The sequence below is a fragment of the Microtus ochrogaster genome, linkage group LG3, assembly GCF_000317375.1.
Source record: "Microtus ochrogaster isolate Prairie Vole_2 linkage group LG3, MicOch1.0, whole genome shotgun sequence".
Classification (NCBI taxonomy): Eukaryota; Metazoa; Chordata; class Mammalia; order Rodentia; family Cricetidae; genus Microtus; species Microtus ochrogaster.
The window spans coordinates 42,808,826-42,826,423 of NC_022029.1; the positions used below are offsets into that span (position 1 = coordinate 42,808,826).

Below are 17,598 nucleotides of genomic sequence, written 5' to 3' on the forward strand. Positions count from 1 at the left end.
AGAGAGAGAGAGAGAGAGAGAGAGAGAGAGAGGGAGAGAAGAGTCACGCTTGTGTGCCATATGTGGAGAACAGAGAATAACTTTGTGAAGTTGTTTCTCTCTTTCAACCTTTACAGGGGCTCTGAGGACTGAATTCAGGTTTCTGGGCTCACATGGAAAGTGTCTGTCTGATAAACCATCTCCTGGCCTGTTCTCAGACTTATAAATACCATGTTCCAGTCATCTGTTCTCACTTTGGGTCATGGAGCACCAAGCAGTAAGTGCGGCAAACAGGGAGGACAGAATGTAATGTGGGGAATGTGCTTGGTATCACTGCAAATGAGAACTGATCCATGGCAAATACTAACTGGCCACAAGGACACTATGGTTTGTGAGGTTAACCAATGAAGAACTGGGTGTCACTCAGAAGGAGACACAAGTTGCCACCTTTAGACCACAAAGAGGAAAACATTCTGGTGTCAAGCCTCTCATCTTTATCAAATGCTCTAGTATATAATAGAAAACACAGCTGTGGTGGCTTGAATAAGAATGCCCCCCTTGGCTCATATATTTGAATGCTTAGTTATCATGGTGTGGCACTATTTGAGAAGGGTTAGGAGGTGTGGTCTTGTTGAAGTAGGTGTGGCCTTGTTGGTGGAAGCATGAGGTTTCAAAAGCCCAAGCCAGGCCCAATCTCTTTCTCTCTCTGCTAGTGCATCAAGATGTAGCTCTCAGCTACTGCTCCAGCGCCATGCCTGCATGCCCCTCATGATCTCTGCCATGATAATAGCCTAAGTCTGAAACCATAAGCAAATCCCCAGTTAAATGCTTTTTTAAAATAAGAGTTGTGTTGGTTATGGTGTCTCTTCCCAGGATTAGAACAGTGACTACATCAAGCTACATTGTAAACAAAGTCCAGGAGGTAGGGATGCTAATTTTAACAAGTTCAGCACCAGGAAGACAGGGCTATTTTCAAGTTATACACAATATACGGCTTATTGCCCAGCCTGCTCTCCTTGCTTGATGGGACTCAATGTCAAGGTGCCCTGCCACAGCTCAGCTTCCCTCACGGCAAAGAGCTCTCTCTCAGAGTTTGCAAACCTCCTCCCACTTTTTTGGACAATGTCAACAAACAAACCTTTGTTGAAATGTAAAATAAGAAGGAAATTTTTTCCCCAAGAAAATTTTAGGAACCAGGGTTCTGTGGCCTAAAGTTGGTGAGGATTGATTTCAGGACACCTCTCTCTCCAGGATACCAAAGCTACAGGTATGAATGAAATAGTGTTATATTTGTGTATAACCTATACACATTATGCTGTATGTTTTAAAAATTTCTAGATCACTCCTAATACCCAGCTGGATGTGAATGCTGTAAGATGGTTGTATGCATTGCTTATGGAATATTGACAAGACAATCATTAGGGGTTGGGGATGTACTCAGTGGTAAAGTGCTTGCCTAGTACGCTCAGGGCCCTGGATTCAATTTCCAGTGCTACAAAATAAAAAAAAAATGGTCTAGATTTTGTGGCTTACCCCTTTAATCCCAGCACAGTGGGACCCTGTCTCAAAAACAAACCAGTGAGCAAATAAATAAGTAACAGTCTGTGCATGTTTAGTATGGACACACTTTTTCCTCTCGGAATTTTCAGTCTGAGGTTGGTTTCCTTCATGGACACAGAACACAGGACACAGATATGGAGAGATGACTGTACACTTGTTAAATACAGTTGTAGTTGTTCATTTGCTGTTTACTTACCAAGGACCATGCATTAGTCAACAAATGTATATTCTTGCTTATATACTGCATATTTCTCATACAGTTAGTCCAGAAATGGTATCATTTAAAATTAGTCATTTTTTCACTGTCATTTAGACAAAGTATCAACCTACAGAATGGAAAAAGGTTTTTTGTTTTTTAACAATTATACATCTGATAGAGAGCCAATATCCAAAATACATAAAGAACTTAAAAAAAAAAACAACCTAGCTATCAAGGAAACAAACCAATTAAAAATAGGGTACAGATCTAAACAGAATCCTCAAAAGAGTAAACTCAAATGGATCAAAGTACTTTGAAATTCCATCTTATATCTGTCAGAATGGCTAAGATCAATAACCCAAGTGACAGCTCATGCTAGTGAGGATGTGGAGTAAGGGGAACACTCGTGAATAAACAGAACCATCATCCATCCCTACATTCTAGCATCTTTCATATGGGAAGGTACTTTGTCGACCACCAAAAGAGAAATGCAAAAACCAACTCAGCCACAGACCCTTTGATCTACACTAGTGTTCTGCCTGCAAGATACGCTAGGGCAATGGAGGCACAAAGCTTGTGGGAGCAGCCAACCAATGTCTGATTTGGCTTAAGGCCTACTCCATAAGATAGAATCCATCCCTGACACTGCTTGGGTAACCAATAACCAGAGACAAGATAGCCTAGGGTAAAACCAAATACTACTGTTCTAAAAACAAAAATAAAACCAAACAAAAAAAAAAAAAAAAACTAGGGTAAAACCAAATACTACTGTTCTAAAAACAAAAATAAAACCAAACAAAAAAAAACCCCAACAAAATACAGCCATAAAACGACTCCTATGACATTCTGGTATACACACAGACCAGTGCCTCTTTCAGCCGTCATCACAGAAGCTTCCTCCTGGGAACAAATACAGAGACCACAGCAGACAGCATGCAGAGAGTGAGAGACCTGAACACTCAGCCCTAAACAGGAATGTCTTTATCAAATCTTTTCCTCAGGGCTCAGGGAACCCTTCAGAAGAGGAGGCAGAAAGAGTGTAAGTGCCAGGGATGGAGCACACCAAGAAAACAAGGCCCTCTAAAACCAAAACAATCAAAGCTCCTCTGAACTCACAGAGACTGAAACAGCATGCACAGGACCTGCATGGGGCTGTACCAGGTCCTCTGTAGACATATTATATTATGGCTTCCAGTTCAGTGTTTTTATGGGACGCCTGAAGTGTGCACATGAGTGGGTCTCTGACTCTTGTGTCTTCTCATTTCCTTCTGTTGGTTTGTTTTCTCCAGTGTGTTAGTTTTCCTTTTATCTTATTATTTTTATTTTATTAGATTACATTTTATTTTATTATTATCCCTTAGAATTCCATTTGTGTTCTAACAAGAGACAGAAGGGGAATAGATCCAGATGGGATGGGAGGTGAAGAGGAACTGGGAGAAGCAGAGGACGGGGAAACTGTAATCAGGATCTATTATAGGAGGAAAAAAAACCTATTTTCAATAAAAGGGGAAGAAAAGCCAGTCAATTTTTCTATTTGTAGTTGGTTCATATTTCTAATTTTATGATTTTCATTTTTAAAAAGGCTTGTGCAACTTCCAGAGAAGACCATCTCTGCGTGGAAGTGTAGTACCCACAGGTGGTAAGAGACATCACCAGCTTCCAAGGACCAACTTCTGTGGCAAGCTCATCTCACAACCTACCTATAGCATCTTAACCTGTGCCTCTGCACATTAACTACTGTCACGACTTTTTAGAACAGAGGAAATATTTTTCTTTCCCATGCAACATAGCACATTTGAAATTATATATACAGTTTTTCTACAAACCAAGTGGCTTTCATTTAACCCTTTCAGGCTGTTTTTTTTTTCAAGGCAGCAAAATGCTGTTCACAGTTTTTCAGTGTTTGGATAAAACTAATGTCACTGAGGTAGACTGTGGGGAGATTTCCAGCATGACAAGGGTCAAGTTTCATGGAGTATTTGTGACTTCTTAGGGCTGGGATGCCTGTTCAGGACGTGGAATCACAATCGTGTCCAAAAGTGTCATCCTGAACTCCTGCCTGGTCTTAGTCCTATAATTGCTAGTGCATAGTGACCTGCCCAGAAATACTGGCTGGCTCTATCCAGGGAGAGAGACCCAGTGGTATGCCAGCCAGAGGGGCTCAAGATCCTGTTCAGCTGTTTTCAGACTAAACATCTTGATGGCAGTCTTACAATCTCTCTCTCTCTCTCTCTCTCTTTCTCTCTCTCTTTCCTTCCTCCCTCCTTTCCTCCCTCCCTCTTTCCCTACTTTCTCTCCCCCTCCCTTCTCTTCCTCCTTCTTTTTCTCCTCCATTCTCCTTTGTTGTTGAGCTAGATGCCTCTCTTTGTGACCTGGGTGGCCACAAACCCTTTGTTATGTGATCCCCTGCCTTAGCCTCCTGACTGTCCAGAGCCACCAGAGCTAGCTCTACTGAAATCTTAATTATGCAGCTTATCTTAGAGTGTGGACTGCTTTGTGGGAAGCATCTTCTTTACTATCTTCCAGGAGGCAAATCTGCTTTTTCTTCAAAAATCTGGGAAATGTTGAAATATGTATCTATGTTAAAACTATATAAACCCTACCTAAGTGAAGCTGCAAGGCACTGTCATAGTGGGTGGACTGTGGCAGAGAATGACTTGCTAGTTTATTCAAAGTTATTCCGTTTTCTGGGTGAGCTGTCCTGGAGCCACGAGCCATTCAAAGTGTGCTTGCCTGTCTGCCTTCCTTCTTCCTTTATTTCTTTTGAAATAATACTTGGTAACTGAGGTCTTAAGACCGAAGCCACATTTATCACGGCATTGGTATGAGACAAGTTCATACAGTTACTCCCAAGAAGTCTTAGTCTCTTGACTTTCTGTGCCTCTTCAGAGCAAACTGAGCCAGAACTTGCTCACCAGAGCATGGACTATACCTTTGATCTGATATATCCCCATGGATGGACAGAAATCAATGCCAATACTCATTTTTTCTTGGAGGGACAGCGGAGGTTTGTTTGCAAGGTGCTAAGACTGCACAGCCAGAAACCATTCTATCCCTGGCATCTGACAGAGTTCAGCAACCAAGCTTCCCTTTCCAGGCAATTACCACTTCCTTTTTAGTGCACTTCCAAGAAGTGTGAGCCAAGTTCCGGGCAGGAGCAGGGAGGCTCTGTACCCTGTTGTCTTTTTAGCAACAGCAAATTAGCTAAGTCAAAGCTCCCCTCTTCCTTTGCAGATCTTCTTTAATGCTGTGCAGCTGGGTGTGCCTGGGGAGCATTTTATTGTTGAAACTAGAGCCACATGGAAAAGACATTAAAATGAGTTTGTGGCTGCGATATCCACAAAGATGAAAGGGTTTCTCCGATTTTAACGTGCCACATTTTAGACATGGGGGAGGATGAAGAAAAGGGTTCTTCAGAGACCTACCCATTTGGCAGGTCTGCAAATCCATCACCCCCACACTAGAGGTGTGCTGAGCACTGAGTCAGTGTCTCTCCTCCCATTTCATGGCTTATGCTGTGGGTTACCCTGAGCCCATAGTGAGTGCATGCGGACAGCTGCTGGTTTATATGCGCGCTCTGGACCTTGGTTTGCAAAGGCAGAATTCTCTTTGGATGAAGGGGTGTGGGCTGCAGAGTCCCTTGTGGAAGTTGTAAAGCAGCCTTATCTTGTCATCGGATTTGGCCTCTGTTGGGAAAAATAAAAATCAACCAGGATTGAGGGCAAAAGCCTATTCCCAGCACAGGTGACATATGACTCTAAGGCAGCCAGGATTTTCCAGTGGGAATTCCAACCAATGGGCAGACTATTTTCTCTTGGGCTTGATTAAACAACAATAGTTAATAGCAGAGATAAAATTTAGGCTTATAACTAAATGCAAACTGTTAAGTATGGGAACATTGTATGAATATTAATAAACACTGAAAAGTGGTGTTAAAATTGTAGGTCTTGAAACGTCACTACAGGTTCAGTTATGGACATTTTCCAGGGGTCAGGGTCACTCTGAGGATTCTCTGGACATGACCTAAAATAGGTAGCTTTACTTTTCCTCCGTGTACATTTTTCAATATGACAAAGTATTTTTCATGTCATGGGACAATATTTTAGATACTGGAAGGCCTCGGTGGTTCAACACTTTCCAGTCGCTCCCGGATTTTCAGCCGGCTGTAAGGCAGGTTTGTGGCTAGCTCTTATCTTTCCCATTCCCTCCCCTTTCCCCCCTTGTCGCTCACTTGAGACTGCTTTCTTTGTTCATGCTGCTGCTTCAGTATTGCTCCTAAGTTAGGAAAATTAAGGACAATGCATTCTGCTTACTGTCCTTCAATGGGGAGGAAATGCCAGGGAATTTAGCACTCTAATTGCTGCTTATATGGACTTCCTTTGTTCCTAAGTGGGTTGTTTGTAGCAGAGGAAATGCTGCTTCCAGCTTCAAGGAGCTTAGGAAGCGGAGGGACATTTATGTGCGGTGAGATGCACAGCTCTCAAGTGTGTAATTTGGTGATCCTCGCAATGGCGTACATTTGTGTAATCAACAGCTTGGGCATAAAATACATTCAACACTACAGAAGGTTCTTGTCTGTGGTCCCACCCCTGGCTGAACTACTCTGATTTCTACCAGTGCAGATGGGTATGACAACTTTCCCTCAGTTCAGTATGCTTCTCAAACTCAAGCCTGTCTTTGTAAGGCAGTATGTCACTGTCTGGCTACAGCATGACTCACTTGTCCATTTTCCCAAGGATGAGTCTTTCGGGACTATTAAGGGGAAAGGCACTCTCTACATCCTAGTACCTGGCTTTTGTGGACATGTGTTTTCATCCTGCTGGGATAAGCACCTAGAGAGGAACTGCCAGGCCAATAGCATTGCTTTGTATTCCTAAGAACAAAACTAACTTTGCTAGTTCTGCCCTCTTTGGTTGAGAGGCACAACAGAATCTGTGCTCTCTTCCCTTGGAACAGCTTTGAGGACATTCTCAGCTCTTCCCAGCCAGGAGGTGGGGCCTTTCAGAGATGCTGTTGTCAAAGTCCTATGGTCCTATATACATGGCATCATGACCGCAGTATAAATTTTACCAATGAGGGAGTCAGTGTTATCCTGTCTTAAAGGGAAACTGAAATGTAAAACAACCCCAGGGTGGGCGAGGAAAGGCTTTCCACTTCCTGACTGTACGGTAGAGGAGCCCTTTGGGCACCACCTCGAGCGAGAGCACAGGGCACGGAGATGCATATATCTTAGTGAAAGAGCCATGCTGGCTTTCTTGGCACGCTCAATCTCCAGGTAAGGGGATCACTGCTACTTTTCCTAAAACAACAAAAGAGGACCAAGATGTCTGTAAATCCGTCAAACCTTTGTTCTAGCATCCTGGGTACGGAAAGGCCACCTTAAGTACTCTTGTAATCACAACAGCATCATCCGCTTCTAAAATGGAGTTGTCTTTTTATTGCAAGTTGTAAGAGTTCTTTCTCTGGTAAGCTAATATTTTCTCTTCTTCTGTTTTTTGTTTTCTAGATCTTATAATATTACACTTTAAGCGTTTTTAAGGGCTTGGGAGTTGGCTTCAGCCATTAAAGGCATTTGCTGCTCTTGCAGAGAACCTAGGTCCAATTCCCAACAACATCAGTTGTCTATAATGTCAATCCCAGGGAATCCAATCTCTTCTTCTGGCTTCTGAAAGCATGTATAGGTGCACAGACATACATGTAAGCAAAACACCCATACAGATAACACAATGAAATAACTGACTAAAGATTAAAATAAAAATGTTTTGATAAAGTTGCTTGGCTTGGTGGTGCATACTTTAATCCCAGTAAGAGGCACAGGCAGTGGAACTCTGAGTTCAAGGTCAGACTGATCTATAGAGTTCCAGGACAGCCAGAGCTACACAGAGAAACCCTGTCTCGCTGTCTTAAAAAAAAAAATGATGTTCAAACTGTTTTCTTTGGACTTATAGGCTCTTTAGATGTAACCCTGCATCCATTCTGACAAGAAAAGTGGAGGCCTGGCTTCCCCGAGACTGTGCCATGCCAGATCAGGTCATTAGTAGACCCCACCTGTACTGTACACTTCTGGGACCAGCCCTCTCTGAGGTTAACACCGATGAAAAATAAACACACACAAGCAGTTCTGGCCAGCGCACACTAAATACTGTCAGTTTTTTTTCAGTTAAGGGCAAAAAATGTCTTCTTTGTGTTGAAAATGTACATAGCTACTTCAAGAAGCTCAAAGCAGCCTGACCATATAGCATAGCAGCCATACTGGCCTCTGACAGCCAGTGGTCCCTGAACACAGGCTTAGTTATCAGTGAAGGGGTCTAAGGGTGCAGTGGTCCTGCCTAAGCTAATGGCCTTCCAGGACAGATGGTGGTGTAGCTCAGGGTTAACTCCAGCAATCAATCGCTCCCTGTTTTCATTGCACAGATAGAGCCTCACAGTGACGCAGGCATTGCTGCCATCGCACGAAGAGGAAACGGGTTTGGGAAAGCTTAAGGCCATTAACTCCTCCCAGACTCCTCTGAAAAGAAAGTTCTCACTACTTTACCTCCAACATCCTGAAAACTCGACATTTTTTTCTCTTCTAAATAAGATTTATTTCTAATATAAAACAGTTTTTAAGATGTAAAAACTTAATTTAGAACCATGTAAATAAACTTCTTAAAGGCAGTTTGCTAGTATCTAAGAGACTATTTGATAAGTCAATTCACGGAATTTATCCTAAAATATGATTTGTAGATACTATTAAATATTTTTCAAGCCTGATGTGTCTGTCTACAAAGAAAGGTCTTGAGGGAAGCAGAGGACTCTCCGAATAACTGTGTGTTTGCACCAGCTAATCCTATTTGTCTTGGCTCTATGCAAAATTCAGTATACCATTGGTGCTAACTGCACTTTGTTCAAGATTATGATCTCAACTCCAACCCTCGGGCATCACCGTCCCAAGGCTTCTGTAGTGATGTCACAGCCATAAGGAACAGCACTCAAGCACTGGTTTCTCCCTAGAGAGGACATGGACAAGCTCATGGAGCACATACTAAGCACTTGGCAGAGACAGGTGTCCCAGGCCAGTGGGTCTGTAATCCTCTCTCTGACTAAACCCTGAGGCCCCTTCTGACGGATGACAGTTAAAATCTTCAGGCCCTTCGCAACACTGTGGTAGGATCCTTCAAACATTGATTCATTTCATTACTGTAAAAAATTCCTTATGAAGTAATTGAGTTTTTCCCCCTTTTTAAAATTATTTTTATTAAGCTATATATATCTTTCTCAGCTCTCCTCCTTTCCTCACCCCTCCCCTTCTCCCCTCTCCCATGATTCCCATGCTCCCAATTTACTGAGAAGATCTTGACTTTTTCTACTTCCTATGTAGATTAGATCCATGGATGTCTCTCTTAGGGTCCTCTTTGTTGTCTAGGTTCTCTGGGATTGTGATTTGTACTCTGGTTTTCTTTGCTTTATGTCCAAAAGCCTTTATGAGTAAGTACATATTATATAAGTCTTTCTGGGTCTGAGTTACCTCACTCAATATGATGGAAAACTCTAGATTTATGTGCCACCTTTTATCAAGGTATCCAAGGCTGTTACTGGTTCCCTAAGCTGAGATCCATAATGATCTGGGGCTCTGAAGTCCTCACATAACTTTCTCTCCAACACCATCTTACCTGATTTCCTCTGTGTTTGGCCCGACAGACACAGCACTGACATGACCTATGTGCCACCTCCATCCTGTCTTGCCAGTCAGTGGTGCTGCCCAGCTCTCCTGTGCACATACATTGTAGCCATTGTTCTCCAATGTGTGTTTAACTGGCTTCTACTGAGGGATGCACATTTTAACACACAGAGGTATGCCCATGCTCTCTGAATGCCCAATACTCAGTATACTACTTTATAACAAGACATACTCAATAAATACGTCCAATGAAAGATCCCAGTGCTGTGTAAAATGGGCTACCCTACTTGGGAAACACCCACTTTGAACAAGTTATTCAAGCCTCTTTAAGGTGGTGTTAATAATGTTGTGTCTCATCAAGTGTTAACTAAGAACAAATTACACAGTGACCGAGAACGTTGTGCTAAACACATAAGTGTGCTGTGACCATTACAGATCACCTGCGTTTGACTCTTTCCTTCCAGTTAAGAACAGCGTTGTTTGGGAAGACTTCTTGTAAGTGGGACCTAGCAGTAGTTATATAAAATAGAGTAAACCCTATATCTTTGTCTTCTTTGCTCTTCTAAGCACTTTGAGAAGCAAGAAGAGCTTAAAAGCAGCCACAAGGCTGGGGGTGTGGCTCAGCAGCAGGATGCATGCCTAGCCTGCTTGAGGCCCAGGGAAGCAGAAGAGAGCAAAGCTCAAGATTCTCAGGCAACAGAGGTTCTACTAGTCTATCACACACTGGAGAGGAAGATGGGACAAAGCAGAATGTAAACAAACAGGCAGACAAATCTGAGGTCAGGAAAAGGTCGCTAGTGGTCCCAAACACAGATAGGAGGACAGAGACTGGGTCTCCTTTTCCGGCTCCATGGGAGTGCTTTTATGACTAATCAAGTCCAGCTTCTCCATAGGAAGATTTTAGGGAAGGTCTCTCAGGCTCCAGATAGTCCCTCCCCTTCCGCCTCTTTTGTACTGATTGATTTTTATTTCATGTGCATTGGTGTTTTGCCTGCCTGTATGTCTGTGTTGAGGGTGTTGGATCCCCTGGAAGTTGAGTTACAGACAATTGTGAGCTGCCATGTGGGTGCTGGGAATTGAACACGGGACCTCTGCCAGTGCTCTTAACTGCTGAGCCACCCCTCCAGCCCCAGACAGTCCACTTTTCAAGGCAGGGCTGTTAGCCCAAACCGGAGCCTCACATGTTTGTAATAGAAAGCGACCGACATCTGTTCTCGTGTTCCGCCATCATCACAGAGGGTAAGCGTCTTCCCTGCAGTACTCCTATGACATACGACACTGTTGTGAGCTGCGGCAGTGTGCTCCTCTGGTCACTCTTTATTAATTGTGACTACTGTATACTTTAGGTCTCTTCATAGATTCAGTCACAGCTATGATGCCATGAACTAAGACTAGATCAGAGAACTCAGACTCTGAAAGGACAGATGAGGTAGCTACATAGTAGCTGTTCATGAGCATAAACACTACTGTACTGGCCAGGGGAGAGGTGTCACTTTCACCAGTGATTTGTTTGTAATTCTGACTATGTAAGCACCAGTTCTCTGCACTCAGCTCACCTTTAGACAAAGCCTTAAATTAAACTGGTAATGTCTTCAGCTATGACAAGCTGTGTGAGCAGCGAGTGAGGTAGAAAGGAGTTGTCATGGTGAGGGCGAGCTGCCGTTTCAGTGCCTTTACATGTCTTGTGTTTTAAGTCCGGCAGAATCAAGTTAAATTTCTGTGTTGGCTGGATAGCTAGCTGGATGGCTGGTTAGCTGGACGGCTGTATGGCTGTATGGCTGCATGGCTGTATGGCTGCATGGCTGTATGGCTGCATGGCTGTATGGCTGTATGGCTGCATGGCTGTATGGCTGCATGGCTGCATGGCTGCATGGCTGTATGGCTGCATGGCTGCATGGCTGCATGGCTGTATGGCTGTATGGCTGCATGGCTGCATGGCTGTATGGCTGCATGGCTGTATGACTGTATGGCTGCATGGCTGCATGACTGTATGGCTACATGGCTGTATGGATGCTTGGCTGCATGGCTGCATGGCTGTATGTCTGGCTGTATGGCTGCATGGCTGCATGGCTGCATGGCTGCATGGCTATATGGCTGCATGGCTATATGGCTGGCTGCATGGCTATGTGGCTGCATGGCTGAAGGTTTTATAAGAATTTTTTTAGCAGCTGGGCACAGGGGCGCACACCTGTGATCTCAGCAATTGGGAGGTTGAGGCAAAGAGGATCAGGAGTTTAAGGTCAGCTTAAAACATAGTGAACTGAGGATGGTTTTGGCTACATAAGAGCTGTCTAAACAACCCCTTACAACTTCCTAAAGATAATACACAGCAATTGTGTAATCTCTGAGGCAAGGCAATCTTTTTTAACAAGGTCAGCGAAAGACAATGTAAGATTGGTTCCAAAGAACAGCTTCTTCTTTCATTGCCTTTTAACTCCATGGCTATGAGACCTCTGCAGTGTAAAGGTAAAACAGACAGAAAAACCAAGTCTACTTTGTACACAGCTGTTGCTGTGCATCTGAGACCTCTGAGCCATCCTGGCAAGGTTTCCCCATGATTCACAACAGTGCCCTACGTTCAGATGCCATTTCACAGCTCTTCCAGAACTTCCTGCATGGAGGTTCTTATGCCTTTCTCAGAGTGCTATACACTTTCCAAACAGGAAGTTTCAATTTGCACATACTTATACATCAATCAAGAGAAAGCAAAAGTTGGCCAATGGCTGCCGAGATGGTTCAGCAGCACTGGTGTCTAACCTTATGACCCAAGTTCAGTTCCTGGGACTCAAATAGTAGGAGACAACTGACTTCTGAAGTCACACACACACACACACACACACACACACACGCAAATGTAACTTAAAGAAGTTGGTCAATGCCTTCAGCAGGTCTGTAGACAATAAGTCCAAATGCAGAACTTCCAGACTCCTGAACACCAATAATCACAGGAAGAATATCCCAGGAACAAGTTGGGTATGGTAGCATACACTTATAATCCTAGTATTTTAGAGGTGAAGGCAAGAGGATCATGAGTTCAAGACTAGCTTTGGTTATATAACAAGTTGAGTTCAGTCTAGGCTACAAAAAGTCCTGACTCAAAATGACCACAACAATTTTGAAGATGTCAGTGTAACACTGGTTCCTATGGAGTGGGCACAACAGAAAGGCCCCATTCTCTGCAAAGGCAGACATGAATTTGGGAACATATAAAGTGACACAGAAGTGCCTCCACCTGCACATGGGTAGCAGTGCTGTCCCTGTGGGCCTGATGTCAGAACGGAGCACAGAATCACACAGAAAGAATAGAGTCAATGATGAGTAAACATGAATGTGAGCTGTCTCCCCCTTAGAAATTATTCTGATACTGCCACTTCTAAAGGACAGGGACGGGAATTATTCTGACACTTTGATTTCAGAGAACTGAACTGTGATTATCTTGACTTTTCCCTATCTCTATGATTTCAGCGTGGGCCGGTGGGTCAAGTCCTGTATAGCAGAAGTGTTCCCTCTTGATGAGACATGCCACGTCTGCCTGTTCATGTGGTGGCAGATGGTCCGGGAGACTGCAAAGCAAACGACAATGCCCAAATCATCTAGAAACATGTGGAAAAGGCAGCTCCAGGCTGTTCAGAGGGCACAGCTTAAAAATACTTATAAACGAAATGCTCTACAAAGTGGCCACTACTTCCAACCCAGGAGTAGGCCGTGAGTACTGACGCGGGAAGGGTGGATTTAGGAGGCAGCACTGTGGGCTGTTATTTATAACCTGGCAATGAAAGTGGCTAGAACCACATGAGCCAGGCAGAAAGGTTCATCTCCCCAACTGCAGGTAAAACAACACTCAGAACAGTGAGAGACACCCACAGTCGGAGCTGTGCAGGCCAGGGGCTTAAGGAACCATTTCCCCTGCTGAATTTTGATGTTTATGTGGAATGTTCTTCAAGCAGCAAATAACTTAACGGTGATCCTGACAGACTGAAAATGATACATTTTCCCCAGGACATAAATTAATTCTTTCGGTGGGAAATTGCTAAAATGGACAGGGTGTTATAAAAATTTCTTTATGACTGCAGGAAAAGAAATGATTCCATTTCTTCCACACATTCTTACATGAAAAATAATAAACTCTCACTTCAAACTGTCCTGCTATTCACGGGGCTCAAGGTGCCTGTTACTAATTGGGGCAGTCCTGTTTACCTGGTGTGGGCCGTGAGTCAGTCTGTATTACCTCAAGTATGAAACACATTCTGCTGGAGACTGCTTGCCCCCACAATTCATATTCCATATGAATAAACACTGTAGAGAACCACAGGGAAGAGGATCCAGCACGTGCAGATTGACATGATAAACATTAAGCAAAGATTCTGGAAGCCAGTGTTCAGAAAACAGAGTGTAGGAGGATCCGAGGTCACACTCCCTACAACCTGAATCTTCCCAACAGTGCTGGCAGACTAAGACTTAAACGCTCAGCAAGCTAGAGCACTTCGGGACTTGCTTAAGGTAGTAACATTTCTGAAGAACTCAGAGGAAATTCAGGACCCTTGCTTACTACACCTTTCCTGTATCCAAAGTGCTTAATTCTGGATAAACTAAGGATATCCGTCCATTATGAGATGAAAGTCATCAAGACTGGGAGCTCTCCAGATTTTTCTTTGGAGTATAATCATGAATACTGAGCCTCACACTAAGGACTCTCCTTTAACTTTGTTAAACCAAACATCTTCCCAGACACTGGAGGGCCCTTTTACCCCAATATTTTCTGAATTAATTAATTAACTAATTAATTAAAGTGTGACGTGCATTTTGAGGAGTACAACTCTGACTACCTCCCTTGATAGGAGATAGAAAAAGGGGGACGTGGGACCTGAACATCTCAGTCAAGGAGGTGATGTTGGAGAGATGCTGCTGCTCTCCCAAATGGCTTAGCTTTTCTCTTAGGACTGACCAGAATCTCTAACAAGAGCCATGTGTCCTAGGCTCGGCCACCACCTCAGCTTTCTCCACAGTCTGGCACTGTGGCCCGCTGTGGACACGCAGGCTCTCCCACGTGACACTGTGGTCCAGTGGGACACACTTTTTTCCCTGTTTCCCAGTAACACTCCTTCCTTCCCACGATGACTTACTGACTCCACCATCTCTTCACGAGCCTCTTCTTCCAGGGCAAGCTGGCCCTGGAGGTGCTCATATCATTGAGTTCTAGATGACAGGATTTCAGATAACAACACTGTACTTACTCATGGTATTCTTAGATTAGTGATAGTCCATATTCCTACAATGGGAGAGGAGACAAGCTGCTCCTGCTTCTCAGATAGTACTAAAAATGACCTTCCCAGTCCTGACTCCCTTCTTTACACCCCTGCCTTGAAGTGAAGCACGTGATCACCTCAGGGACTGGAGTGCCCTCTGGGATGCTCTTAGTGAGTTTAGAAGGATGGTCTGGGGAACAAATGAACTTGGAAAAGATGCACTAGGAAACTTAATTGTCAGGAACCCAAGTTCATCATCCTACAGTCTGCTTTATGCACGGATTGAGTTGATATGTTTAACTTCAGCTTTGGTCCTATTTCAGTATTTAATCATCACTACACTTGGGAAGATAACAATAGCTTCTACCAGGTGAAAGACAGGGTCTGCTCACTTCCATAGCTCAGTATCTGATGTGAAGAAGGCGTATGGTTTTGTTCCTTATTATGAAAAATGTCAAGAATAAGCAAAAACAGGGAGATAGGTATAAGGAATGTCCCAGCGCCCCACTGTGTACAGGTGAACTGGCATGGTGCCTTACTCTTGTCAAGAAACTGAGCAGATGAAACACGATTGCTAGCTCGCACACAGCAGTAAGGTCTTAAAGCCTATGACACCACCACCATAGACATGCACACACTCCGTCACTGCTTAAAGTTAACAAACAGATGAACGGACAGTGCAAGGATCAGCCGTGGAGCTGAGTCCCCAGCCGGGGGCTTACCTGTTGGAGTGCTGCTGCGGAATGAAGAGGAGGGAGTGATGGGCGGGGTCACAGGGGGCGTAAGGCTTCCGCTGCTATGACGTGGTGGAGTGGACACATTTCCTCGAGACACGGAGCTGGACAGGGTCAGTGAAAGCTTCGGCTGAATCTTCTTCTTCAGGGACTCCTGTTCTCGGCGTGCAGCATCTGTCATGAATCTGAAATGACAGTTGCAGGTGATCAGCCAAGGCCCTAGGAGTGACAGTGGAGTCTGACAGATGCTCTGCCCTGGGGAGGACACTTGGTAGCAGGTTGAAGTCTCATGAAAGCGCGCCATTTCCCATGCAATGAAGCACCTTTTTAGCTTGTTGCTTTTCGGTTTCCTCCAAATTAGGCCCATATTTCTGCCAGGAAACCCCGATACAGATCTGCACTCAACTCAATGTCTTCCCTTTCAAGAGCCTTTCTCTTGGGAGGTTCTCCCCTCCCCAGAAGAAGGCACCATTCGTAAGTGCCTGGCCGGTTCTCCCCTCCCCAGAAGAAGGCACCATTCGTAAGTGCCTGGCCATTTCTGAGTTGGGAGCTTCCGTCCCATAGCATTAGTGCTCAAGCCACTGACTGATGCTTAACAGCCATGGTCTCATCTATATCTGCTCCCTCGAAACATTCGTTTCTCTAGGTTTTCATATTATTATTTGGAGTTGAAATGCTTCTGGTTTCTTGGGGTCTGAGCATACTGCCAAGCTCTGCTAGGTCCACAGCTGCAGGATGGCTGTGCTCAGCAGCTCAAGCAGAGTCGAGGGGTGTGGGGGCGGGATAAAGAGGAAGGTCACCCCATCCTGCCCATGGGCCTGCCTAAGTTTTTTTTTTTTTGAAGGAGGCCTTATGCCCTGCTTGCTTCATCTGGACATTTCCAGGTATTCTCCCAATGTCTAGTCTCTTATTCCTGTATAATCTAATGTTTCCTAAGTCTATGTAACATGAGACACCAGACAGTTTGGAAGTGGTAGCCTTTACCTAAAGACCAGATATTTCTGTATTAGTGGCAGGCAGACTTTGTCAGCTGTATTTCTGGACACTGTCATGATGAGCACAGTGGCTAGAGACTCTTAAAGCGTTCAGGTAATAACAGACACTTGTGTCTGCCTGGGCTGTGAGGCGGAACGCTCCTGCACCTCCCAAGTCTTCCCCAGTAGTTGCAGTTTGACCAGCTCAATACAAGTCGTTGTAAATTAACTGTAGTGTACTTCGTCATAGCACCTCACCAAATCCACTTCACGTTCTGCTTACAAAATTCCCGAGTGCTTTTCTTCTCTATGCTATGAAATTTTGGAAGTTAACAGATGGTTCTTAGAGTCAATTAAACATCAAACAAAACAATATTAATACTGTCCCAGTATCTTTAAATTCCTACTTTTATATTTGGAACAAAGATAGCTCATTACTCGTCACGCATGGTGGTGCACACCTTTAATCTCAGCACTCTGGAGGCAGAGGTAGGTGGATCTCTGTGAGTGCAAGACCTGCCTAGTCTACAAAGTGAGTTCCAGAATCCCAACACTCGGGAGGCAGAGGCAGGTGGATCTCTGTGAGTTCGAGGCCAGCCTGGTCTGCAAGAGCTAGTTCCAGGACAGGAACCAAAAACTACGGAGAAACCCTGTTTCGAAAAATCCAAAAAAAAAAAAAAAAGTGAGTTCCAGGACAGCCAGGGTTGTTACACAGAGAAGTCCTGTCTCCATAAACCAAAAGAGATGGTCTGTTCCTTAAATGATCCCTGCAACAAGATCCAGATACACAAAGTGACTTTTCTATGTTGAGCTGTGCAGGAATAGGTTTGAGCCATAAAATGGTGATGGTTTATGACAGTGATTGAACAAGGAACCCCAGAGCAATGAGGACCGTTTGCACCCAGGAGCCCAAACCAGTTTAGTCTCAGGCGAAAATTTGGTTCCTCAGCTCCTCAACTGCTTTCCTCCCATCCTCCAAACCTCTACTCAAACTGTAGATGCGCAGAAGAAAAAAAGGCAATGAGCTGTGGCTTCCTTTTGCTATTTCAAATAGAACCACTAACTGGCACAGTGCTTAGTATCTGAAAATGGGGTGCTCTGTGTGCCAGGGAGTGGACAAAACCACAATCAAACCATACAGCTTCTTCCAGGAAGACCAATTGTCCTCAGTGGTGGGGAAATTCACATGGTCAGAAAACACGAGTATTTCATTGGGCAGAAAAAAGTGAACAGCTTGAACTTTAGT

At 44.2% G+C, this 17,598-nt stretch overlaps 1 protein-coding gene across 1 annotated transcript in view; it reads right to left on the reverse strand.

The window, feature by feature from the left end:
- The window catches only part of Jazf1 (JAZF zinc finger 1), a 307,664-nt gene that overhangs the window by 37,218 nt on the left and 252,848 nt on the right, over positions 1 to 17,598 (reverse strand). Inside the window, exon 3 of the mRNA XM_005360824.3 lies at positions 15,367 to 15,563. Coding sequence (XP_005360881.1) covers positions 15,367 to 15,563 — 197 coding nt within the window. The remainder of the gene's footprint in view (positions 1 to 15,366; positions 15,564 to 17,598) is intronic.